The sequence below is a fragment of the Helicoverpa zea genome, chromosome 1 (assembly GCF_022581195.2).
Source record: "Helicoverpa zea isolate HzStark_Cry1AcR chromosome 1, ilHelZeax1.1, whole genome shotgun sequence".
Classification (NCBI taxonomy): domain Eukaryota; kingdom Metazoa; phylum Arthropoda; class Insecta; order Lepidoptera; family Noctuidae; genus Helicoverpa; species Helicoverpa zea.
In genome coordinates, this window is record NC_061452.1 from 11,417,404 (window position 1) to 11,445,355 (window position 27,952).

The following is a 27,952-nucleotide window of genomic DNA, read 5'->3' on the forward strand; positions in this document are numbered from 1 at the left end:
GAATGAATATTCCAATTTAAAACAAAATATCCTTTTCTACAGGAGTCTGGTTCTCTCTCTATGCAATACACTGAAACGCCGAATGATTATGATGTCGGTCAAGTTGGGCCTAATCTAGAACTATCTGTCTAGTGAAGAATCTGCATATTCGGACACAATTCTTGGTCCAAATTCAATTTAATTATGTAATTTTGGCGTTATATAAACAAATCTTTATAAGACTTTGTAATTGCCGCTGATTGACTATCACTCAACAGGTGTTTGATAGATATGTCGCAGGGATATGATAAAAACGGGGATTTGATCAATTCTCTAAGGGATTTGATCAAATCACGGAGGATGTTAAAATAACAACACGATTTTATCTTTTCCCTAAACAAATCTAGTGAATTGAACAAATCCCTAAACTGGTTCAGTGAAATGACAAAAAACATGTCAGTTCTTGTCTTGCGCCTGTAAGAAATTCCTTTATGTAATTCACGATGCCACAAATCAGCTACATGTTTTAATAAGTGGTTATTACAAATAGGCATATCATACGCAACTAAAATATTTTTAAGTTTTTAAAGAAATTTTTGTTCATTCTTTAAAAAAAAAATATTTTTCTGAGTAATGGTGATTTTTTATATCAATATTTCCTTGTATTACACACACCTGATTATCATAATTATGTCTATTTTACCAAATAAACCTTTAAAATATCAAAGCAAAATTATTTTTGTCATTTCACTAAACCAATTTAGGGATTTGTTCTATTCACTAGATTTGTTTAGGGAAAAGATAAAATCGTGTTGTTATTTTAACATCCTCCGTGATTTGATCAAATCCCTTAGAGAATTGATCAAATCTCCGTTTTTATCATATCCCTGCGACAGATAGATTAATTTATTTACGACTTTAATCTTATCACTTATTATTATTAGTATATATAAAAGCCAAGGCAAACAATTTGCATCACCAGCGTGTGGACAGTCAAAATGAGAGCAGTAGCTGCATTAGCTCTTTGCATCGCGGTGGTGGCAGGTTTGTTAACTTTTTTATAATAAAACTACCCCTAACTACAGGTCAGTTTATAGTATGACAATACACTATTTATTATTTCATATTACCATATTGAATTCTTTAATACCCCGTTGCCATTTCCGTACTAGAATTACCTAAAGCCCGCCTGTACTATTTTCTACACCTACATATATTTGCTGAAAATAAGGAGTAGAAGAACAAACTTCTCAGTAACTTGACCGATATTCAAAAGTTTTAGGCTCAGTCTCGTCATCAGTCTATCCCAATTTTGTACTATACCTACCTATTTAATAATGGTAATTTGTTTTTAGCTCTGCCATCGGACCCCCAAAGAATAGTTGGTGGGTCGGTAACTACTATTAGCCAATACCCAACGATGGCTGCTTGTCTGTTCTCAAATAATTTTGTCAACTACTTCCAGTCTTGTGGTGGTACTATCCTCAACAATAGGTCTATCCTAACTGCTGCTCACTGCACCATGTAAGTACATACATAACCTGCTCACCAGGAGATAAGATACACTTCTAACTGGAAATGGTCTTTAAATTACTGCTAAAACAATTATTGATACTCACATTGTTCTCTTTGTTATTTTTGCAGTGGTCATACCGCTAACAGATGGCGCTTCCGTGTAGGCTCGACCTTTGCTAATAGCGGAGGTGTTGTCCACAATGTTCAACAAATCATCAACCACCCCAACTATAACCAGGCCAAATTTTTTGATTTGGACTTCGCTATCTTGCGTTCCGCCACTGCTATCTCATTCAACAACAATGTGAGGGCAGTCTCCATTGCCGGCGCTAATTACAATTTGGGCGATAACCAGGTTGTCTGGGCTGCTGGATGGGGTCTGACTTCTGTAAGTATATACTGTTTTTCTTGGCAGGGATCTGCATCATCAACAATCCCGAGCCTTTCCTTAACTATGTTGGGGTGTGCTATCAGTCTTACCGGATGCAGCTGAGTACCTATCTGACCTCCCAAACCCAGTTACCCGGGTATCCCAATACTCCTTGGTATGACTGGTATCCACCCTGTTACTTGAGAGACTGGTTCTTTACCCTAGTCCACCAAGCCCTTGTGCAGCATACCCCTTTACTAGTCCACCATGACTTCCAGGCAGGGATCTGCATCTTAGTAATATATGCTAAGTTTTGTTTTTGCTTTGTAGGAGGGTGGTTCTCCGTCCGAGCAACTGCGCCACGTCCAGATCTTTTCCGTCAATCAAGCGACCTGCAGAAACCGTTATGGAACTGTTGGCATAACTATCACTGACAACATGTTGTGCTCTGGTGTTCTTGACGTTGGTGGTCGCGACCAGTGCACTCAAGACTCCGGTGGTCCTCTCTATCATAATGGCATCCAGGTCGGTGTCTGCTCGTTTGGTACTGGATGCGCCAGGCCACGGTTCCCTGGTGTTAACGCTCGCGTTTCACGTGCATCTGCTTGGATTGCCAGCAACGCGTAAGAATGGATGAAACTTTGTGTTATGCTGTACATTGAACTTGTAAAATATGTATTAAAACTAATATTAATATAAGTATGTAAAAATAAACCTAACATAATAAATGGTAGAAATATTTAGATCTGTTTTTATTTCATGTTAATCCTTTTTGTTTGTAAAGGTATCTGTTGCATAAAAAAAAAAAAATTCTGATTAAAATAATAACATGGATTGGCTATTAATATATCATGTGATTCAATCACGCGGAGGGGGATTTTTCGTTAAGCTAAATACTTAATAATGCTACTAATTGCACCAAAGTATTAAGATAATCAACCATTCCACCACCATCTTAATATCTTTTCAAAGGTAGCAAGTTTCTATGGCACTTGTCCGGTGTCAGGATTTCAATCAGTGATTTATTTATTTTAAAGGGGAAATGAACTGGTCATTCCTTGGCCATTGATATACACACAGCATCTCGTATGATACTGCTGGGAGACTCAATACTCGAAAAGACCGATCAGTAGGCGCTTTTAGCAGATTCACGCAAGTGACAGGACCATAATCCATAGTAGAAAACATTATTATTGGACTTCAATGACCCTGAAGACTATAATGTTTGTGCAAATTAATCATTATCTTGAGTGATAACTGATAAGGAATGAAATTGGACTACTGGTCTATATATGTATTTTTATTGTAACTCACGTTTTAAATTCATAAATATCGAACTTTAAATCTACTACACTTAATGTTTTTTGTAATAACGTTGTCGTAGTCAAAAAGTTGAAAATTGCAAATCAATCAACTTTAAATGAACGACTATTTTAATCATTTGGCTACAACATTAGTAGCGTTATTTACAAAGTAAAAATGTTAATAAAAGTAGTAAGTAGTAGAAACTAAATCACATGCTTTCGAAAGAAAGCAAGCAATCACATTAATACTAAATTAAATATGTTCAAAAAAAACCTACTTTGTTTTTCTATGTGTAGTTTGGATAAAAGATTGTTAAAAATAAAATAGATAACGATAAAAGCATTCATTCAATTAGTCATTAATTGTTATCAAAGTTCATGTGTTTTCTTCTTCTTCTTCTTCTTCTTCTTCTTCTTCTTCTTGGCGAGTCGATGGCAACTTAAATTTTGGAGGCCCAATATTTCGCTACGCATACGGCATTGTCAGTAGCGTTGTAAAGGTCCTCCACTATGCAGCTGTCGGGGCATAGTGGGCAGCATAGAAGGTGCCGCATGGTTTGTGGTATGGCACCACACCCGCAGCTGTTGTCGTCAGTGTAGCCCCACTTACATAGGTTTTCCCTGCACCTGCCTACCTGTGCACGTAGCCTGTTAAGAGACTTCCGTACAGGCCACGGTTGGTCGTAACCAGGTGGAAGCCGTTCCACGGATGGAAGGAAGTCAGGCAGAGCAAGTTCTTCCCATTGTTCGATGCGGGTCTTTGGAGCATCTTTAACTGGGGTGCATGAAAGGAGCCTCCCCGAGCGGTGTATCATATTCATCTCCATACGCCCGGCGCACCCTGGGCAACCTGCGAGGACAGCGAGCCGGTAACGCAGGTCGGCTGATCCTTTCACCACGATGGCAACAACGACATGTGTTTTGGTATTTCCCATTATTATTTCCCATTCAAATCACGGGGGAAGGAAAGACAGGCTTATCACTATTAGGTTTAAAACCATAATCATATGATTGAAAAGCGCTGATTTTAGTAGTCAGAAAGTCTGAAAACCAGTCTTAACAAATTATGGAAAACCCTTTGACAATTAGAAACTTTCACTTAGGTGGTTACTACTTAAAAAAAATCTGTTTTGCTATTTTTATTTAAATAAATTATACATTGCTGTAAAAAATTGTAATTAACCTAATGTATTAAAGTAATTAACCTATTGTAATTAATAAATGTTTCTATTTTTGCATGCCTTAGATAAGGTAGAATGTATAAGGATCGCCAATTGCATTTTTTAACCGACTTCCCAAAAAGGAGGAGGTTCTCAATTCGGCCGGTATGTTTTTTTTTCTATGTATGTACATCGATTACGCCGAGGTTTATAGACCGATTTACGTGATTCTTTTTTTGTTCGACGTGGAATAGCTGCCAGTTGGTCCCATAGTCATCAGATCAGGATCTGATCTGATGATGGAAACCCTGAGAAATCGAGGGCAACCTTCTAAAGTACATAGGGTAAAAACTTGACACTCAGGTGTATGCCTGAAAGCACTATTCAACAGTAAAGGTTTGGAGTTGACTTAATGATGGAGACCAGATAAGGCCGAGGGAACTCGACAACTGAATATGTAAAATACCTCGTATTTGGGCTTATATTCTTTGTATTGATGAGAACTTTCCACTATAGTGGATACGTACCACTTATATGGATAGTGACAACTATTCGTATCACTGAAAAGCTGTAAATAAAAAACATTTTACAAAAAAAATAAACCGACTTCCAAAAACACAAAAAAAAAACTAATTTTAGGTGCATCGGCCTAGAAGTCGGTGGCAAAATTAACTTAGTAACTTAATTTTGCCACCGACAGTGTTTTTGGAAGTCGGTTTATTTTTTTTGTGTAACATCTATATTTATATTGTACCTACATTCCGTTGCAAATAAACTATTATTCTATTATATTCTATTCTAGCAGCGTAATCTCTGCGGGAGAGAACCTCAAGGCTCAAGTTCACGTCTGGGCCTCGAGGTTCTGGGGGCTTATTTGTGAGTCATAGTGTTTGGGTTAATAATAATAATAACATATGTCACGTGTCACGGAGCGCATCGACTTCCTGAGGCAAAAAGTCTGTGCATGGGCGAGCCGTATTCGAAGGTATAAACGACGGGTAGAACGTTACACCCAGAATCGTATGTTCCAGAGTGACCAAAGGTGGGTATATAGAACTTGGGAGCAACCTGAGCAATGCGTGATGGACGGGCGCCGACCGGATGATGGTGCCACAAACATGTTTTGGCGCAACCTCTGGTCGACGCCCGTCTGTCACGAGGAGGGTGACTGGACACGTGATGTTGAGCGAGAGTGTGAAAAAATGCCTGAAATGGAAGAGGTTAATATTACCTCCTCCGACGTAGCCTATGCAGTCCGTCCGATGCAGAATTGGAAATCACCGGGGCCGGACGGACTGCACAATTTCTGGTTAAAGTGGCTGCAAAGTTCACACCCCTGTTTAGCATCACAGTTTCAGTCATCCTTAGAAGCCGGGTCGCTCCCACAGTTTCTAACAACAGGGATTACCCACCTGCTCCATAAATCAGGTAGTACCGCGGAACCCAAAAATTATAGACCGATCACTTGTTTACCGACGGTCTATAAACTTCTTACATCTATTTTGAGATTAAAAATAAATCAACATATTGAAAAATATTCAATTATGTCAACTTCTCAAAATGGATGTAAGAAGGGGTCCCATGCTACTAAGGAGCTGCTCCTCACTGATATGGTCATCAGCCAACAGGTTCGGCGATCCCGAAAGAATTTGTCGACATGTTGGATAGACTATAAGAAGGCCTACGACTCGGTCCCCCATACATGGCTTAAGAGGGTATTGGAGTTGTATAAAATAAACTCAACTCTACGCGCCTTTCTTGCGTCATGTATGGAGCAATGGAGAACGGTTCTTCACTATCCAGGATGTCGAGAAATTGAAGGGACCGGCGATCCTATTAAGATCGAGCGGGGAATTTTCCAGGGTGACAGTTTGAGTCCACTTTGGTTTTGCCTGGCCTTGAACCCTCTGAGCACATTGCTAGAGGGCTCGGGGTTGGGCTATCCTTTGCGGAGAGGGGGTCAGGTTATACCCCATTTGCTTTACATGGACGATCTGAAACTGTTTGCCACCACAGAATTGCAGCTGATGAAGCTACTGAAGGTCACTGAAACTTTCAGTAGTTGCATCAGGATGGAATTTGGTGTGGACAAATGTGCAGTCATGCATGTAAAGCAAGGGGGAATTGTGGAATCTGAGGGAGTACAACTCTCAGATTCTATAAACCTGAGATCACTCTCCGCAAACGAGACATATAAATACCTGGGTATGACGGAGGGGTTAGGCATCAATGTGGCTGTCATGAAACAGTCATTACGAGAGCGTTTCTTTGGCCGCCTGAATAAGGTTCTAAAAAGTTCCTTATCGGGAGGCAACAAGGTTCGCGCCTTTAATGGTTGGGTCATGCCAGTCCTGATGTACTCTTTCGGCATACTCAAATGGACTCAAACTGAATTGGACGCCCTGTATAGGAAAGTTCGCACACTGCTGACCGCAGAACGAATGCATCACCCACGATCGTCAGTGATGAGACTGTACATCCCACGGAAATGTGGAGGACGAGGCTTTTTAAATGCAAAGACGCTCCACAACCATGAGGTGTGCAGTCTCAGAGAATATTTTCTCAAAAGCGACGTGGGTATGCACCGTGATATGGTGGCAGTGGACAGAGGACTCACCCCGCTGTCGTTGGCAAATGAGAACTGGCGCAAACCTGTCGTACTAACTACCCACGATCGCAGGGAGGTATGGCAGAGCAAACAGCTACACGGACGCTTCTTCGGGGCTCTTCATGGCCCCGATGTAGACTTCAAAGCGTCCGTATCTTGGCTACGCTTCGGTGACTTGTTTGGAGAAACCGAAGGGTTTGTATGTGCAATTATGGACGAAGTTATCCTTACGAATAACTACCGGAGATATATCGTGAAAGACGGGACGGTTGACATATGTCGGGCATGTCACCAGCCGGGTGAGTCTATCAGACATATTATATCTGGTTGTTCTCGTTTGGCTAATGGTGAATATTTGCACAGACATAACCAAGTGGCCAAGATCATCCACCAGCAGCTTGCTCTGCAATACAACCTTGTAGACCTTGAGGTACCGTACTACAAGTATGCGCCCGACCCAGTTCTCGAAAAGGACCATATCACGTTGTACTGGGATCGATCTATCATCACTGACAGGACTATTGTAGCCAATAAGCCTGATATAGTGGTGATAGATCGATTAGCGCGCCGCGCGATGATAGTCGATGTCGCCGTTCCGCATGACGAGAACCTTGTGAAAGCTGAGAAAGAGAAACAAATAAAGTATCTCGACTTAGCGTACGAGGTTGTCGCCATGTGGAGTGTCGACACGGCTGTTGTTGTGCCGATTGTCGTTACGGCCAATGGTTTAATAGCCAAGAGCCTCGACGAACACCTCAGGAGGCTCTCGTTGGGCGGCTGGATCAAGGGACTGATTCAGAAGGCAGTCCTTGATACGGCACGTATTGTGAGGAGGTTTCTGTCTCTGGGACCCTAACCACCGGTACCTTGGACCCTGTGCCCGATATCGGTGGCAACCTATTTTTTATATTTTTAAATGTTTTTATTTTTATATTTAATATTTAAAAATGTAAAATATATGTTTGAAAATAAATAAATGACAAATAATAATAATAATAAATCATTTATTTGTCAGAATATTGTTACAATGGTATTACATATTATTGAAATTGGTACATTATATTCTACCGTTTCCGGCGTACAAACATTATTTTTGAAGGAGAAAAAGAACAGAAAATGATGGCATGTCAATGACGATAGTTATCTATATAATATACATACAGAAGTGTCAAAATATAAGGTGATCAGATTCGAAATAATTATAATACAGGATATACGTACGTCAGAATTTAATATTTATGCTATTATATCGGGACAATCAAAATTTATTATTTATTACATTAGGATAGAGGTGTCAGATATTACACATTTTGTCAAGTAAATTTGCTGTTTGTTGTTTAGTTATTTTATCCTCTAGAAAATGAGTAGTTGAGTAGTAGCACTTATTCAGCAAAAAAATAAATAATTTATTAACTAGAAGAAAAACTTAACTAGAAGAAACTTGGTTGGGCTTTAACTTGTTGGAATCTGACACACACTTCTCCTAAACCGTAAGAAGCAATTTGATGTATTAGTAAGACATGCACATAAACACATAAAAAAATATTCCGAAGAAATTGTACTCACAAAGTTAGTTACGCTTTTTTTAATTCAGCTGGAAATTGCTCCGATTTTGCGTGTTGTTTAAGTAAATACCTACTGAAGAACAATTTGATGATAGTTCTATTATTGCTCATCACTCAATCAATTGACTATAGTTAATAAATTGACTATAGTTAGATAAACGTTGTTAAAACTGAAAAACCCAGTGAGTGAAGATGAGGTACTAAGATGCGTAGTCTTTTTTAGGATTCCGTACCCAAAGGGTAAAACGGCACCCTATTGTTTTCGCTCTTCTGTCCGTCCGTCCGTCCGTCTGTCACCAGGCTGTAACTCTTGAACCGTGATAGTTAGAGACTTGAAATTTTCACAGATGATGTATTTCTGTTGTCGCTATAACAACAAATACTGAAAACTAGAATAAAATAAATATTTTGGGGGCTCCCATACAACAAACGTGATTTTTTACCTCATTTTTGCTCTGGTATGGAACCCTTCGTACGCGAGTCCGACTCGCACTTGGCCGGTTTTTTTTAATTGCTGCCTTGTTTTAACATTTTCAACGTTCTCGTATTTTTTTTCTTTAAATTAGTTATCTCAATATATTTTGTGATTTTTTTTTTAAACATTGAAACTATCTGCTAAAAAAGGGTTTCTATATATCATGCCTCGAGCGATTGATTCGAAGAATAAGCACAGATTACTAAATTGGTATAAGTAAGTAAGTAAATTTCCAAAACAAGAAGCATGTAAAAATATTGTATTTTCTTGTACTACTATTATACTTTTCTTGTGTATGTGTGTAAGATCGTTAATTCTGAATTTATTGAACAACAAAAATATTGAAGCAGCTTAACAATACATTTTACTATATTATCATAAATTATATTATTTTTACTGTGTTTTTTGCCTGGATAACCTATTCCGTATTAGATTTTTTAATTTGGTAAAAAAACGAACTTTCATGTACTTTTTTTCCAAACATAACTACGTAGTTGTGTTTTTACTCCTAGATATCAAAATTCAACGATATTATTTTTTATCTACCTTGGGCTTTCCATTCTAACTCTACATAAGTTATAAGGCTCTTTCCACAATAAGTCTATTAAAAATATAGTAGGTATCTTACAAATATAATAGGTTTATTTCGTTTTGTGAAATTGACTGGAAAATTATTTAATAAGTATTTTAAAGTCTGTTGACTGAATCAATGGCTTCGAAGTTTTATCAATCGTCAATATTTGACAATGAACATTAATTCATTGTCAAAAATCCTAAATTACGTTCCACCAATAAAATATTACCTAGTAATATTAACACACACCTTTGTTTTCTTACTTGCAGTTTTTTTATTTTACTTAACGATCTTAATACAAAAAATTGAGGTAAAAAAATCTTTAAAAACAAGCTTTTATTTAAAGCGCTAAAAATAAAAAAATAAACTTTTACTGTAACTTTACTGATTTATGTTTCAAAAGCTTGTCGCGACATTTAAGTACTCGTATTTACTTTCTTAGTAAAATCGCGACAAGCTTTTAAAACATAAATCAGTAAAGTTACAGTAAAAGTTTATTTTTTTATTTTTAGCGCATTTAAATAAAAGCTTGTTTTTAAAGATTTTTTTACCTCAATTTATTATATACTTTTTAGTTTTGATTTGGTAAAGTGCACTTTATTTTACTTGCCTGTCATTGGATACCTATATGGATGGGATTGAAAAAAATAGGTTATTCACCATTTTGTAGCGGCGGCCATCTTGGATTTTTATTTCGTAAAGTGCAATGTGTTCTACTAGTCAATCACTTTCATTTGATACCCATATTGTATAGGTACTTTAAAAATAACTAGTCCGCCATCTTGTATATTTAGCCATGTCGGATTTAGGATGACGTCACATAGCTTAACATGCATTGTCATCCAAACTAAACATGTATGCAAAATTGCAGCTCAATCGGTTGAGGGCAAGTGCCTTAAAATTGAGTTGTAAAATTCCACCCGAACACACATAGTTACATACATACATACATACATACATACATACATTGCAAGTTAAATAAAAAGCTTGTAAAATAAAAAAAAAGCTTGTAAAAAAAAAGCTTGTAAAAAAAGCTTGTAAAAAGCTTGTAATAATAAAAGCTTGTAAAAATAAAAGCTTGTAAAAAAGATATAAAAAAAAAGGTTAAAAAAACTATTTGCAGTGTTAATTTCTATTGAATTATAATATTATTTTCTCGAGAGGGAATTTTCATCACAACGAATACAAATATTTCGTTCAGTCTTCAGTGTGAACGCTTCCTTTCCTCGTCTAGTAAAACCCTAGTAGTACCTACTTTTGTGAATGGGGTAAATCAATGATGTCTGATAAGTTGATATAGGTTTTTTAATCATGATTTTTATCTTATAATCTGTATTTGAATGATAGTATAAATAAAAATCACGGTAACCCTTTAGCATAAGTAGTCTGGTGACAGTGAAAATGCGAGTTCTTGCTGTATTGGCCCTTTGTGTTGCTGTGGTGGCAGGTTTGTGAACTTTCTTGCTGACTCATATTATCTGTTCTCATATAAGGAGAACAGCTGTGCAGGACAAATTATAACGCACAAGCATTTGCGCAGACACATGTGCACTTTCAATTCTTTCACTCTTATAGCCCGATGGGACGACAATCGTCGACCAGAGACAGATCAGGCGCAGCAGGACCGATATAAACGTGCTTCAAAATAAATTGAATAACACTTTTATTTTATTAATTATAGTTAATATTAAAATAAATTTTATTATTTTATAGCCGTGCCTGCCAGCTTCGAACGGATAGTGGGTGGTTCTTTAACGACAATAGACCAGTACCCCTCGATCGTAGCTTTACTCTATGGAAGGAACTTGATCAACTATGGTCAAGCTTGTGGTGGAAATATACTTAACAATAGGTCCATCCTAACTGCTGCTCACTGCACAGCGTAAGTTAATTATACCAATTGTATTATATTTTGCATAAAATTGTATTATATATAAAATATATTATATTTTGCCTCTCTCATGGAATGCATTAGAAATGATAGAAAAAAATCAGCATTAACATTGAATAGTCCAAAACTACTAGTAGCATTAACTCTTCGATGAAAATCGCAACATAATATATTCTTTTATTCTTTTCAGTAACGATACCCCTCAGATGTGGCGCTTCCGAGTAGGCTCCTCCTTCGCCAGTAGCGGTGGTATTGTGCACAATGTTCGGCAAATCATCGAGCATCCCACCTACAACGTTGCAGCTCGATTGGATAATGACTTCGCAATCTTGCGCTCCGCCTCAGCCATCATCTACAATGACAACGTTAAGCCTATTGCCATCGCTGGTGCTAATTACCATCTCGCTGATAACCAGCCTGTCTGGGCTGCTGGATGGGGAAAAACCCACGTAAGTAGCTATTATAAAATCTTCTGTAATAGGAAACATTATTTCGTTTGCGCTCAGGGGCTCCTAACCTACTAAATGGATTTGAATAATTGTGGGAAGCTGCAATATCCCAGGCTAAAATAAACTATAGTCTATTCGGAAGGGAAGAAAGCACGGGGACAAGCTAGTTAATCCAAGAGAAAATTGACATCCTAAAGATATTTTAATTCTTTCTTTACAGGAATTCACTATTCTCGGTCCTTCTTCTGAGCAACTGCGTCACGTCCAGATCTACACCATCAACCAAGAAGAGTGCAGGAGTCGTTATGGCAGTGCAGCTATCACTGACAACATGGTGTGCTCTGGTGTGCTGGACGTGGGTCGTCGTGACCAGTGCGGAGGTGACTCCGGCGGTCCTCTCTACCACAATGGAGTCCTTGTCGGTGTCTGCTCCTTTGGCAGAGGTTGCGCTAGAAGGAGGTTCCCTGGTGTCAACGCTCGAGTTTCCAGTGCTTCTGCTTGGATTGTTAACAACGCTTAAATAAACGATATTAGTAACAGCATGTTGTACGTTTTTCTCAGTGTAAAGTTTCCCATATCAATCTGATAAAGTCCTACACCTGAGCTTTTGTAGTCAAAAAGGAACAGAGACAAAGATAAGCTTGAAGATTTTAGCAATAGTCGAGCTACATCCCTCTTTGTTAACATAGAGGTATAATGTATGTTGAAGTAATCCTTTTTTGGTTATTCAATAATTTTATCATGTGACGCGTGAATCATATCTTATATTTTGTTTATTGCTTTCAGTTGATATAACTTAATACATTTCTAAAAATAATGACGAATATATTGAACAACCATAATAAACGAGATAAGTTTTTAGCTGTCTTCGGTGTGTCATAATGGTAATATAATTATTATCATTTATCAGTAATCGTGTAAAGTATAAGAAAGTATACACAATAGGTTGATTATCTATACATCTATACATATAATAAATCTGTAGAAAAGTAATTTTTGTACATTGAAGAAATTGACAAAAAAAATAGCCAGCATTTTAAAGGATAACTAACAGAACCCATTTCCATCATTTTTGTCATTTTTGTCTGTTTGTCTGTTTGTCTGTTTATGTGTTTATGTGTTTGTTTGTTCGGGATTCACGTAAAATCTACGAATTAAATGCAGACAATGCTTATATACAAAAATTCTACGTAACTTGGGGTATTACTTAGTTTTTGTTTCATCGAAATCGATTCACTCTATCAAAAGATATGATTAATTTTGTGAATTCAAGATGTAAAATATTACGACACTTAATCTATTTGTCAAAACTGTACATTTGAATGTTGTACTTATATTAGTTGATCGGCCTATTATTAATCTTTACACAGAAAATCACACCTTTATGAGTAACTTCGGAAGAAAAAAAAAAATGAAAATTTTGTTTAGCCAAGGTTAAAGTAGCTCCATCTGTGGTAAATAAAATACACCATCAATTTGTCAAAGGAGCGAGGTGGTAAATGACAATACATTCTTTATAGAGGATTATTATTTCAACAGATGGAGTTGTGTATTTTCCGTAATTCACCATATTTTAACACGAAGTGTAATTTTTCGATAGACATTTCAATAGTGTTTGTCAGTTTGCCGTGCCACATCAAAATCCAACTATATTATTACCTTGATGAAAGGAAAATTAATAGTTCTCGGCCAAAGGACAATGCTCAAAAAAAACCCAAGCCCGGCGCAAAAGAAAAGTAACTCAAATTATAGGTAATAATAAGTAATAATATACTGCATAGTAGGCATTATCGAAATTAATGGCTATATGTGTGAAATTGTTATTTGATTTTACAGGGGTAACATGAGCAGCTGGGACTTATAGTTTAATTAAAGTGCTATCTGAAACAACAAACAAGTAATATGGCATGTAATAAGCTTCTCCAAAAAGATAAATCAATACCGATGTACAGCTCGGGACTTTGGGATGCGACTCAAGCTTGTCCCAACTTAGGGTAGGCTAAGCATGTGGAACAGTTCGCGCATCCCGCAACATTTTTGGATCATCTCGTGTTAGGAATAGAGAATCGATGACTTTTAAGCGTATCTAATTATTAAAATGAAAAGTACATTCATAACGTGTTTTAGTTCTATCATCTTATTATCTTGTAAAAGTAGGTAGAATAGTGGAGAAGTTGCGATAAACATGTCATTATGTACACTCTTAAACCACAACTGTATCTATTTACTGTTTCTTTTACTAATACATTATGTTACCTCTAAAATCTCGAGTAGCAATGTGGCGCAGATGTTAATATTCGAATAGCAATTTCACACATATAGCCACTGATTTCGATGATGCCCCCTATGTAATATTTAATAACTTATTTTTACCTATATTTTGAGTTAGATTTCTTTTGCGCCGGGCCTGGGTTTTATTCTCATACTTCATGAGCATTGTCCTTTAAAACGGTGCCATCTAAATTATTTTTTGAACATAATGTCAAAAATGATGACTTTAGTGGAACAATTAATTATCATTTAAAGTTACAGATGGAGTTCATATCAGGATTTTTTCATAAACATAGTTTAGCTTATCTTCCACTAATGTGGTGGCCTTAAAACAAATTACTTTGAGTGAGTAGTATTAAGTAGACCTTTTTTTTCCGATTTCAAAAATCATCAAATGACCCCTCCGGCTGTGGGTTAGCAGCGGTGAGGGAGTGTCAGACTCTTACTGACTAAAAACCGTCGTGTTCCGTCATAGGCCTTTTGTGTACCAGGGCCGCGGTATCTCTTTCGAACAACCCGCAGCCCCGGCAGGCCTTGGCCCTACTGGGCCCCGCTGGGGTTGTATTAAGTAGACCTTAATTATTTTTTCTGATGCAAAATATGTAAACTTAATCCTAGAAGAAATGAGGATCTATCTCTCGCAAGCGCTGCTAAGCGTGAGGTAGGTAATGTAGGATTCTGTAGCTTTAAAAACAAGCCCAGATACAAAGTGCAGATAAGAAATGGGAGCTTTCTCGATTTAATACCATACACACGTAAAATGCTTTATGCGTCTGTAACATACAAATTACGCGCCGCATACCAAAGACATGTTTACTTTCAACTTCTGATCGCAAATACACTGTTCACGATTACGAACAGTCTCAGTAAGACCCGAGCCAAGTCTAAAAAAACACCTTTTATATAAAACTACGTTTGATGTCATTTAATCACAAAGACAGAATTGTTCTCTGTTGCAAATCCTATCCACCTATATCCTATCCTAATCCAGAATGCATTGCAGGTGTGCATTGCACAAAAACCAATGGTATCCTATTCGAGAAGTCAAAAGACTTGACCTGCTAACGTCAGCTTCTGCGCTAAGCAAGTGTTCTTAATAGTACCATCAGAATTACATTCATCGTTGAATGAGGTGATTAAATTTTCAGAAACCACAATATCAGTAAGAGCCAAAGCGTATGATCGCTTCATAGAGCTCTGATTGGCCCCAGGTGACCAAGTCAGGTCTGATTTGTTTGTTCATCAGATCTTTGAAAGTGTCTCGGTGGATACTTACTGTCGTCCTGTTTACGTGTGACACAAAATATGGTATATAAACGTCCTCCGCAAGAGCGAAATTTTCCCGGTGTGCGGTAGTGACGCACAGTATACAACACTTATGTTTCTTTTGATTTGCTGGCTCCACCAAGAAATGGTAAATTGCGAGCGTACATTTTGAAAATCTTGGCAAAACTGCAGGTTTCAAGTACGAACACATGAAGTGAACTCGCACAGATACGTACATTTTGCCTATTCGTGAACTAATGCAAACATTTCGGTGGAGTCCCGGCTTAGGCCACCACACGTGTGAGTAGCGCGGGCGCCGCGCGTGCGTCGCGAGCGCGTTGCGTAAGCGTCGCGTTTTGCTGCCCTGCGGCATTTGCAGCGCGCTCGCGGCGCGCACGCGCCGCTCTCCTTGACGTTTAACTGCTAAGGCGTTTAGCGGGCGGCGCGGCGGGGATAGCGGGCGAAGGGGTAAGAACGCAACTCGAGCGCCGCGTGCTCGCCGCGAGCGCGTCGCTTGCACTCTTCACACATGCCGCAGGGCAGCAAAACGCGACGTTCACGCAGCGCGCTCGCGACGCCCGCGCTACTCACACGCCCGAGGATCACGCACGCCTAATGTGGGGTCAGCCTTACCATAGTGAGTAAGTGCACAGAAAATCCCCGACATACAAGTGTTTCTCCCCAGTAGTGAAACTATCCTACCCTATGCGCCTGCTGATGATGATGACTCATTTTATCATCCATCCAGCTATTCCCCAACTATGTTGGTGTTGGCTTCCAGTCACCGAATCTGTTTGAGTACCAATATTTTGCTTGGAGCGAATACCTATCTACCTATCTTCAATCCAGTCAACTACACAAGACGATATCCATGGTAAGACTGACAGACTTTCTGGCTTCTGATTAGTCGCAGCAGCTGCAGAAAATGTACAAATGACAGCTTTGTCAGACTCAAAGCATATAGACATAGATTATAGCTGTTTCCTGTGAAAATTACTTACGCACCATACGTAATAATTTTCCAAATTGGCTGACTAGATCCAGAGATATTCACAACGTCACAAACTTTACTTCTTTTGTTTAGATAAATGGTCACATCCACAACACAACCTTGATCAATGAATCTATGCGACTGCTAAGTGCTAATCATAATTATACTGTCACGTGAAAGAATGCACCTACGGGATAAGTAGTATTTTGACTATTCTATATTGCCCACGCAGACGAAGTTGCGGGCAACAGCTAGTTGATAATAATTAGTAGAAAGGGTCAAAAAAGAAGAAAACCTGTAGTCACCTGCAGTCCGATAATGCTCCTCTACTCAATTCTGGCTCATATCAAACCTCAGCACATGAAGTTGCATAGGGCTTCCTTCTGTAACAAATTCAATCAAACGAAAAAAAAACCTATGTGTAAACTTCTGAGGATTGCACTAGTGATTTCTGTTGACTTTGTGGCCAATACCCATTTCAGGTAAAAACCTAATTAGCAAAAGGTGTAAATTATACTCAGACTAATCTATAAGTATCTTAAGTTTCTTTTGAAGAAACTATAAAATGACTCAACCGCGTAATCTCATCTAGCTGTAATTCAGTCATAAACGATTATTATAAATACTATCAACTTCTACCAAAATAGTACACTTGTCTGTGAGTATCCAACAGAATGCATTTCTTCGGTCTACTAGCCCTCTGCATCGCGGCTGTCTCAGGTATGTCTTGTTTTGACCTCCATGAAGTTCCTTTTGTAATTTTAAATTTAATTTTGCTCTAAAAAAATTGTTTTGTTTCCTTTTATTCATAACTTTTCTTCTGGTTCATAGCCGTTCCCGCAAATCCCCAGAGGATTGTCGGTGGTTCTCTCGCCACCATTAACCAGTACCCCTCGATCGCTGCACTCCTATACTCATCAAACTGGATCACTTACTCGCAGTCTTGCGGGGGCACCATCCTCAATAACAGGGCTATCCTAACCGCTGCTCATTGTACCAAGTAAGTCTTCTTGAGTATGATTCAAGCTATGAGAATATTGGATAGAGTAGGGGACAAAAATATAAAAATTTTACTTGTTTCGCAGTGGAGACGCTGCTGGCAGATGGCGTATTCGTCTTGGATCCACTTGGGCTAACAGTGGTGGCATAGTTCACAACGTTACTCAGAACATTGTTCACCCCTCATACAACTCAAGGACCATGAACAATGACATCGCTGTATTGCGGTCTACCACTTTGTTTACGTTCAACAATAATGTTCGCGCTGCTTCTATCGCAAGCGCAAACTACAATCTCGCTGATAACCAGGCTGTTTGGGCTGCTGGATGGGGCACAACTTTCGTAAGTTTATTACTACAGTTTTCAAGTAATGATGTTTGCTTTATGCAAAAAAGTGTTCTAATTTTAATATTTGTGCTACACAGTCAGGTGCAACTACCGGCTCCGAGCAGCTCCGTCACGTTCAGCTCGTGACTATCAACCAGAACACTTGCAGAAACAACTACGCTACCCGTGGTTATACCATCACGGACAACATGTTGTGCTCTGGCTGGATCGGAGGTGGTCGTGACCAGTGCCAGGGAGACTCCGGCGGTCCTCTCTACCACAACGGCATCGTTGTTGGTGTCTGCTCCTTCGGTATTGGCTGCGCTGAGGCTCAGTTCCCCGGGGTCAATGCTCGCGTATCACGCTACACCGCTTGGATCTCATCTATTGCTTAAGAAATAGTTTTAAAATTTATTTTAATGACTGATAGTATTATTGTGTGTTCATAAACATTGAAAATTGTATTTAGAAATATATTTCTGAAATATTCATTTATATGTATTTTTTTTTGTCGCAAGACTTCGTCGGACGCCTTTTGTAAAATTCTGAATGAATGAAGTATCTGCTCTGTTCATGCGGTTACATTCTGAAATGACTACAATATGTATGTGGAAGATCATCATCGATTAGCTAGAATACTTAAAGATAACAAATAAATGTATCAGGCCCCTGGGCTTTTTATTTGCTTTTAAATAAAAAAAACCAACCCTTGATACCTTTGATAATCAAGATAGCAAAAAAAAACTCATTAACTTTAAAAATAAACTGACTGAAGGAAAAATTAAATAATAAATCTTATCATCGCTTTGGGCGGCTTTCAGACTGTTCTATAGTATAATGGCCTATACATAATGTTTAACCTATAGCACAAAAATACCGTGCAAAGACTTTGCTATATTATGGTCCTATATATTACAACAAAAAAGGGATTAATAACATGTAGTGAGTAGTCTAACATTGTCCATAACAATGTTAATGGGCTATGAACTGTATACTTCATGCATATAATTTTAATGAGAGTATGTCGATCTGCTCGCTACATGCAGAACCTTCTCAAAGAAGATAGGATACTGCCTTCAGTCATATGCGAGCACACCAGCAAATTATCACTGCGCTGCGGTTTGAAGCAGTCAACTTGGCCGAATATGCATCATCGGATAATTTCTCATTGTACATTTACTATATTTTTAGCATTATTTACATGTAGACGCGTCCTTACATTGTGAAATGAATTTCCACCGATGATAAATAGATAGATTTATGTAATTATTAATTTAATCTAATCATATGACAGTATAAATAAGAAGCGAGGTAAAAATTTGGGATCTTCAGTAGTCTAGTGACAGTCAAAATGCGAGTTATTGCTGTATTGGCCCTTTGTGTAGCTGCGGTGGCAGGTGTGTAAATTTTATTGCTCATGACTGCACCTTATATCAGTCTGGCAAACCATTTTAATTATTTTAAACCTCACCTATTTAATGTAACAATACATGTACTTAATAGCCTTCCTGGCGAATAACAATACATGTTTGTTTAGAGAGTAGAACAAAACCTATTTCAATAATAAGAAAATTCTTTTTACAGCTTCGCCATCTGGTACCCAGAGGATCGTGGGAGGCTCTTTAGCTCCTTTTGGCCAGTATCCTGGGATCGTGGCCCTTCTCACCACATTCAACCAGGTCACTTATTTCCAATCTTGCGGTGGGAATATCCTTAACAACAGGTCAATTCTAACTGCTGCTCACTGCGTCGGGTAAGATTAAATCGCAGCTTCATACAAATTTCTGTGTCGGTCACATTAGCCAAAAGTTATAAGCTCAATTGTCTTGTTTATGTGATCAATTTTACTAATAATCATGTCTGTTTATTTTTAGAAATCGGTCTCCAGCTATGTTCCGCTTCCGTGCGGGCTCAATCTTTGCCAATAGTGGTGGTGTTGTCTACAGTGTTCAACAAATCATCAACCACCCCAACTATAACCAGGCCGCCTTTTTAGATTATGACTTTGCCATCATGCGCTCTGCCTCAACTATTGTTTTCAACAACCATGTGAACCCTGTTCGCCTCGCAGGCGCTAATTATAATTTGGCTGACAACCAAGTTGTCTGGGCTGCCGGCTGGGGTTTGACTGAAGTAAGTAGCTTTAAAATATCGTTGCGAAAATCTATCTTCGTATCGAATCAAGTTTTGTTGAATCATAAAATTAATGTTGCTATCAAAGGGGTACCTATTACCTATCTCCAAAAGAAATGATTAATCTCAACCAGCTTAGCTGTTTAACCGTGAGTTTGTATTATCTTTCCAGCAGGGTGGCTTCTCATCAGAGCAACTACGCCACGTCCAAGTCTACACTATCAACCAAGAAATCTGCAGAAACCGTTACGCCGGCAGATATGTTATCACTGAGAACATGTTGTGCTCCGGCGTGTTGGACGTCGGTGGCCGTGACCAGTGCCAACAAGACTCCGGCGGTCCTCTCTATCACAATGGAGTCCTTGTTGGTGTCTGCTCCTTCGGCACAGGATGCGCTCAGGCTCAGTTCCCCGGTGTCAATGCACGTGTGTCTCGTGCGTCTGCTTGGATTGTCAGCAACGCTTAAAATGAATTACACAGTACCAAGAGCATACAAGTGTGTTTTTTTATAACGCCTGCTACCCAGCTTCCTCAAATCGAATGAGTGATTATATTAAAGAATTCCTGTGGTTCTGGAAGATTAGGGTATTTTTTGGAAAAAACATGGGTATGGGCTCAAACAAGAGTTAGAGATTTAAATGATAACAACGCTTTGATATTCGGTACAGCCTTATAAGCCGCTAATAAATTTTGGATGGTTTACCATATACGACTATTTAGTGCAAGATGATACCAATTATTTGTACTGATTTTTGCTTTTTAACCTAATCCATCAAAAGCAATCAGGTGACATTCGTTTTTTTTGAATAGGTAATAATGAATCATATTTGTGTTTCTACACTTAGATAATTATCAGTACTTATTTATGTTCTATTTGTTATTACCTACCTTGGTCTTTCCTATTTATTGGGTATAAGGCTATATTCATAACTAGGTACCTTTTACAAATATTTTTTTTTATTCAATCAAGTTCTGTTAAAAGAACAAAATATTAATGATAGGTATACATAATTGCTTAACGTAACGGTATTTTAATATTGAAATGTTGTTTCTTTTGGGTTTATATAACACAAAAAATAAACCGGTAATCCGGTATTTTCTACCTCCTTGATGATTGAATTAGATAGCTAAGTATCTGAGTATAAAATGACACCCACGTAAAAGACCACCTGTGGTAGGTATATGAAATACTTTGATTAGGGAATCCTCAGAATTTATTTAGCTTTGATAAAACTAATGATTTCGATTTCATGTACATTATACAAATAAATCAACTCTTTTTATAATGACATCGCCATGTATAGACGCACCCTTACCTTTTCTGGTCAATCAAGTGGGCCTGACTGTGATCAATGAACATGTCAGTCTGATATCTTAATAGGTTTATACAATGTTTATTTTTATTAATCTAATCACGTGGTAGTAAATAAGAACCTAGGAAACACTTTAGCATCTTCAGTAGACTGTTGACAGCCAAAATGCGAGTTATTGCTGTTTTGGCCCTTTGTGTTGCTGCGGTGTCAGGTTTGTGAACATTTATGTACATTTATGCTCATTTAGATAATAACAGTTTGATAAAATTACATCGCCCTCGAAGTCGGAGCCTTAATGTTTTTTTTCTCTGTCTCTTGAATTTGGTAACCCACATAAGACCTAACGTGAAGTTGCGCGTAAAGTTTTGTTATGTATGAATGGTGCAGAGCAAGATCGAAAATTTGATTTTTATAAGCCTCTAGACTTGATTTTATAAGGCTTTTATTGAAAAGTGGGCGTGGCTATCATCATCATACGGAAGCTTATGAAGTTGCTGGAACATCAGCAGAAAATTAAAATTTTAAGCTTTGGCCATTAATGTACTATTCCTTGATACCAAAGCACTACATAAAATATATTATTTTATGGTAAAATTATAAATTAAAAAAAACCCCCGATCCAAAAAAAAGTACGCAATTAAACCCTAAGCGGTCCCCCGACACGTCAAAATTTTGTTTAGTCTGACATGGTTTATTTGGTACTTACGTAGTGTTTAAAGTTATTTTTTGCTTTTTATAGGGTTTAATTGCGTACTTTTTTTGGGTCGGGGATTTTTTAAAATTTATAATTTAATTTTATTTCATGCTTTTTGAAGGAGCTCCTTAATTTCTTTTATTTTAAGATGGGGTCGCTACATGCGATCACGTCCAAAGGAAGCTGTTTAACAATCCTCATGACAAACTGGCTCTGGGAGAATTAAAGATTAACTTTTGGTCATTCTAGATTTTCAGCAAAAATATAAATCGGTTTATCCGTTTAATTCCGGCATTCCAGGGTTTCATCACATCTCATTTCCAGCATCAGGTTCTCGTCAATTAGAATCATGAAGAGAACTAGTCAAGACAAATTCAACGAGCCCAAACTCGATGCGTTTACTAAAAGGCAGTTCAGGGTTACGTCTCCTATCTTCGTGCCCTAACAGCAGACTAGCTCAGCGGTTCCAGAAGACATTAGTGTTTCAAATTTCAGATCCCACATATGCTTGCAAGTAAACTGAGCGTGTAACATTCCTATCACACCTATCAAACGAGCTGATGACCTTGAAGACCTGAACCGATTTCCACCAAACATAGCTAAGAACACTCCCGAGTGACATTCACATACACACACACACACACACACACACAGACACGTCAAACTTGTAACACCCCGTCGTTTTTGCGTCGGCGGTTAAAAATGTATTTTATCGTAGCCATGCCATCCGGCCCTCAAAGGATAGTGCGAGGCTCTTTAACAACGATTGATCAGTATCCTGGGATTGTCGCTATTCTCTACTCATTCAGCTTGATCAACTATTACCAATCTTGTGGTGGAAGTATCCTTAACAACAGGTCAATTCTGACTGCTGCTCACTGCACCGTGTAAGCAAATGAAAGATATTTTTTTGATTCTTGCTGCCAACTACAATTGCCGACCGCACACGCCGCGACTGCGTGAAATCAGCCGCAGCTGCACTACTAGTTTGTATGTATTTACGTGAAACGGTTTTGTATGGAATCTGCAGTAGCATGCAGTGGCTGTCAGATATCTGAGATCTGATATCGATAGTTCATGAAGCCGTGGCATGTGTTCGGCAGTTGTAGTCGGAGCAACAATTCAAAACGTACCTTAAATCTCAACTGTTCTACATTTTTATAGATGACTTATCGACCTAACACAATTAATTCAAACGTCTTGTAATTTGGTCTTAAGTTTCAACAGCATTTATATCCATCATGTTTTATTATCTTGCAGAGATACGCCTACAATTAGATTTGCCTTCCGTACGGGCTCAACTTTTGCCAGTAGAGATGGTGTTGTCTACAATGTTCAACAAATCATCAACCACAACCCGCCTACAACTTAGCAGCGTTTTTGGATAATGACATCGCTATCATGCGCTCGGCCACTGTCATCGTCCGTGAGAACAATTTTAGCCCTGTTTCCATTGCTGGCCCTAATTAGAATTTGGATGATAATGAGGTAGTCTGGGCCGCTGGCTGGGGTGTAACTGAGGTAAGCAACTTTATTAAGAAAACTTTGACTTTCCCAAACATTATCAATGAGGTACCCTCATGAAGAACAATATGACTGGCAGAGATATCATAACGCAAAATCTCCTTAATGCGGGTGTTCAGAGGACGAGAAAAATTGATAGTTCCACCCTTACACGCCTTCTATATAACCCGCCCATTATTTTAAAAATAAAATCACCAATCAATCAAGACCAATCTTTGGCAAATTGGTTTTGATTTGTCATTTAATCCGAATGTTCATGATTATGTTACGTATGTAAGCATTCTAGTATCTTGTCACGCCTACATACAAGAAGACGCCTAACTACCTTCCCTTATGGCATGTTTGCTATCTTTCCTCCTCTGTGGTAACCCTTACTATTTCCATAGCCAGTTGATCTTTAACTTTAACAATGAATTCTTTTAATGCTTTTTATTCTTTCTTTACCACAGACCGGCTGGCCATCAGAGCAACTGCGCCACGTCCAGGTCTACACTATAAACCAAGAAATTTGTAGAAGTCGTTGTAGCAACAAATATATTATCACTGACAACATGTTGTGCTCCGGTGTCCTCGATGTTGGTGTTCGTGATCAGTGCTCTCAAGACACCGGTGGTCCTCTCTACCACTTTGGAAGGTTAGGACCAGTCGTTGTAGGAGTCTGCTCCTTCGGTGAAGGATGCGGTCTAAAGGAGTATCCTGGTGTGAATGCAAGGGTCTCTCGTGTTTCAGCTTAGATTGAAAGTAATGCTTAGAGTGAAATACAAAGTATTTGGAACATAGTTGTGTTTGCTCTTAGTTGTGTGCAGTTGTGGAAAAAGTCCCGTCGAGATTGTTTACCTTAGGTTAAGTGTCTAAATCATTACAATAGACACTTTATTTATTTATTGATTTATTGTACTACCTAAGAGGCAGCCATAAGTAGAGATATCAGGATTCAGAATGAAACAAAACCATTTTTATCACTTTATTTATTATCTTTATGTAATCGTGACCAATTAAATTAAATGTATTTATTTTGGCACCAACGCCCTCTAGTTACGTAAATATTACTATTAATACGAATATTACCCTAGCTTCAGAGAACAGAGGATCTTACTATTTCAGCCTCCGTCTTACAAATAAAATATGTGAAGGTATAAGATATCATTAAGATATTTTATTGGTGTAGAAAAAAGATACCTACTGGTTAAAGAGATTCCGTGATAGGACTGGAATTTATTCGTTAAAAAAACAGCCCGAAGTTTGGTAGTTGATAAAGGTAGGTACATGACTGCTTTAGTGAGCATGTTGGGCTATCGATGCTGCGCCCGATCTTTTGCCGATCTTGATCACCAATCAATCAATCAATCGTTTCTCATCGGATTATAATACTTAAGATATAGTAAATGCATCTGGAGGTGTATTCTTGTGCATTTTAATATCCTGCGCAGCCAAATAATCACGTTTGAAGATAGGTCGTTACCAAAACTTGGCTTAGGCAATTTGTAGCTTGACGATAGTGCTTCGTTTGTCATTCTGATATGAGCATGACAAGAGATGCCAAAGTATTCAAGGTCATTTGCATTAAGATCACTGTAAGTACTTTAATCTCCATTTTGCCGTCGTGACACATTCACCCAAAATAAAACTAGAAACGTGCATTCAGATAACTTGTATTTTCAATACTGTTTTTATCTCATGAACGTCTGCAGTTGATATACCTAACAATATCAATTAAACAATAAAAGCGATTAATTTTACTAATAGTCGTATGTGTTATCTATCATGTACCATTAATCTATAAGTGCAGATTGATTATAATCAATATTTTGGTTTTATCAGTAATCGCCTTACAACGAATTTACTACGTATGTCTGTATCTCAACAATTGCTTGTCATGTTTTGATGTTTAAATGGCTGAACAGATGTTTAAATGATGCATTTTTTTTAATTGAATATCTTTCCTGTGTTACTAAGCGTACTGAATATAATAAAAACCTATTATGAGAGCTAAAATGGAGTAAAACTCTATAATTTCTATACTAATTTTAATTTTAGTTTTTAAATTAATCTGATACAGTGACTTTACACTTTCACAAAAAGACATTATCTTTTAGATGGTGTAGGTTTTATTAATGATCAAGAAACTATGAGATTCGTCACCTCATTAATCTTAAATGAACGCATCAATTAATTATTATATAACACTCTATTTTACAACAACGAACAAAAAAATATATTAAGAATAAATAATTTACACCCTACTTTACACTTAATTGAGGACCTCCTCCATTTTTGTAGTTGGTTAAAAACTGATCACATTTTAAAAAGTCCTTTGAAAATCCTTCACTATTCCGCACACTTGTCTATAAGACCACATACACACCACTTCGAGCACACTTATTTACACTCATCCTGCTGCTCCTTATTCCAATTTTACTTGGTATTATTCACTCAATTTTTATAACGTCGCGTAACTTACGAAATTTTTCTTCACATTGTTTACCATAGGTAACACTGATTCAAACCTACGTGCATTGTTTTAAAGATTCTTTGAGACGATTTTTTTCAGGAGATCTGTGGTCAAGCCATTCTTATTATTGCCTGTTACTTAATAGACATAATTTCGCCAATTTGCCAAGTGTTGATCTTAAGGGAAAGCCAAAATCCACCATCTATATCTTCATAACTATCAAATACACAATATAAAACAGATTCCATATTGATTTTGATGAATGTAAACTGATCTTCGGTTTTTTTGCTAATTCATCAAACTGCTCTATATGACTTCATCATCCTCCGAGCCTTTTCCCAATCATGTTGGGGTCGGCTTCCAGTCTAACCGGATTCAGCTGAGTACCAGTGCTTTACAAGAAGCGACTGCCTATCTGACCTCCTCAACCCAGTTACCCGGGCAACCCGATACCCCTGGGTTAGACTGGTGTCAGACTTACTGGCTTCTGACTACCCGTAACGACTGCCAAGGATGTTCAATGACAGCCGGGACCTACAGTTTAACGTGCCATCCGAAACACAGTCAATGGAGTCTAAGATATACTTAGAAAGTACATACAAACTTAGAAAAGTTGCATTGGTACTTGCCTGACCTGGGATCGAACCCGCGCCCTCATACTTGAGAGGTTGGTCCTTTACCCTCTAGGCCACCACGACGTTTTTCTGCTCTATATGACTTATGACCATATTTAGTCATGTTTAGTGGCATGGTTATAAAGAGAACTAATAAATAGTTATTCTTATTTTTTTTTATTTTGAAGAGGATTAAAATTGAAAGTATATCAGTAAGAACTAATGCGGCCAACCTTTCAGCAGCTGTGTTTATTAATGTGAACGTTACCTGTAACAAAGAAAACAATGATGGATAAGTATACTGGTATAAGGAGAAGTTGAGAACATAATGACACAGTTTGGTTTAGACTCGGGATATGATGATTGCTATGAGAAAACTGTACTACTATACGGCACGTATTGGCAGGAGGTTTCTCTCTTGGCTACCTCGGCCTATGTGTTAGTGAAATACTATTTTTAATTTTCAAATTATTAAGAAATAATAGTTAATACGATAAAAAAATAAATATGAATCTAAAAGTATGGAACTCATGAAGTAATAAATAACAGCAGTGGTAAAACCTCTTCACAGGGTTTTAATTTTAAGACCCATTTAAAAACATTTTTTTCTAGATCAACACCCAGAATGTGTATTTTTTTACAAATATTTAGACAAAAACATTGTTATTAATTAATGTTAGAAATCCTAGGAAGCGAGCTTAGTGGCAATAGTTTTGTAAAAGTAGAAATTCTAAATAAATATTTTTGATTTGATTGCCTACTAAACCAAAATTATTAAAGACCATAATTTCTTTTTCGAAAAAGATCTAAGCAATTAATCTGCAATTTCCCTTTTCGAAATATAATTAAAAACAATTTACAAAATAAACGTACGTATCTATCGGACCCGCACGAGCTATTGTCAAATATTGACCTAAGCAAGCAATGACTTGTTAGAAAACCCGGATTTTCATAAATTGTAGATTTAAAGTCTCATTAAGATAACTGGGTGATACTGGTTATCACTATCATATCTGTTTTAAACACAACAAATATCGTCTATACCGAATTGTTTGTATTAAGGAGTGTAGTCAATGGATACTATTATGTTATGTCAAAGTTGTCATGAAATTCAATGGCGGTCTATAGCTAAATTCCAAGCACAAGTGTACGCATGTAGCTCATAACCCTCTCCCATCTTTGAGACCCGCCGATAGCCAATTATTGCAATTTTGACAATAGACCCGTATCTTTTTTATTCGTTTGATAAATTTTCCGAAAACAAAAACTTGGTCCATGTTCATTTGATCCACACTTTGATGGACAACCTGTATAAAATTAACGTTATCTATCAAACCATAATAAAGTTTTTAAATTGTTCTCCTATTATACAAAAATCTGTTGTCAAAGTCTTAAAAAAGCCAGTCCAAAAATATGTTGAGTTTTAGCAAGAAATAAATGGATAATTACCTATACAACCATGTATTGTTATGTATTTA

The 27,952-nt window shown here is 37.7% G+C and overlaps 5 protein-coding genes, 1 long non-coding RNA gene and 1 pseudogene across 6 annotated transcripts in view; 5 read left to right on the top strand and 2 right to left on the bottom strand.

Annotated features, from left to right (window-relative positions):
• LOC124635257 (solute carrier family 12 member 4) overlaps positions 1–27,952 on the bottom strand; it is a 494,187-nt gene that overhangs the window by 166,506 nt on the left and 299,729 nt on the right. The window lies entirely within an intron of this gene.
• On the top strand, positions 887–2,607 carry LOC124635379 (trypsin, alkaline C-like). The gene is made up of 4 exons (XM_047171262.1): positions 887–1,023; positions 1,335–1,503; positions 1,624–1,882; positions 2,195–2,607. Exons 1-4 carry the CDS (start codon positions 978–980, stop codon positions 2,489–2,491), a joined length of 771 nt encoding a protein of 256 aa, XP_047027218.1. The 5' UTR covers positions 887–977; the 3' UTR covers positions 2,492–2,607.
• Positions 10,931–12,432, top strand: LOC124635369 (trypsin, alkaline C-like). Its single transcript, XM_047171250.1, has 4 exons — positions 10,931–10,997; positions 11,264–11,432; positions 11,632–11,890; positions 12,111–12,432. The coding sequence occupies exons 1-4, from the start codon at positions 10,952–10,954 to the stop codon at positions 12,408–12,410; spliced, it is 774 nt and encodes a 257-aa protein (XP_047027206.1). The 5' UTR covers positions 10,931–10,951; the 3' UTR covers positions 12,411–12,432.
• LOC124635477 (trypsin CFT-1-like) lies at positions 17,009–18,235 on the top strand. Its single transcript, XM_047171337.1, has 4 exons — positions 17,009–17,138; positions 17,250–17,418; positions 17,504–17,759; positions 17,843–18,235. The coding sequence occupies exons 1-4, from the start codon at positions 17,093–17,095 to the stop codon at positions 18,137–18,139; spliced, it is 768 nt and encodes a 255-aa protein (XP_047027293.1). The 5' UTR covers positions 17,009–17,092; the 3' UTR covers positions 18,140–18,235.
• On the top strand, positions 19,081–20,370 carry LOC124635488 (trypsin, alkaline C-like). The gene is made up of 4 exons (XM_047171347.1): positions 19,081–19,141; positions 19,329–19,497; positions 19,619–19,877; positions 20,050–20,370. The coding sequence occupies exons 1-4, from the start codon at positions 19,096–19,098 to the stop codon at positions 20,341–20,343; spliced, it is 768 nt and encodes a 255-aa protein (XP_047027303.1). The 5' UTR covers positions 19,081–19,095; the 3' UTR covers positions 20,344–20,370.
• Positions 21,356–24,142, top strand: LOC124635531 (annotated as a pseudogene).
• On the bottom strand, positions 26,633–27,537 carry LOC124635549. Its single transcript, XR_006985024.1, has 2 exons — positions 27,348–27,537; positions 26,633–26,742 (listed from the first exon to the last, which is right to left on the bottom strand). It is a non-coding gene; the product is annotated as an uncharacterized LOC124635549 (long non-coding RNA).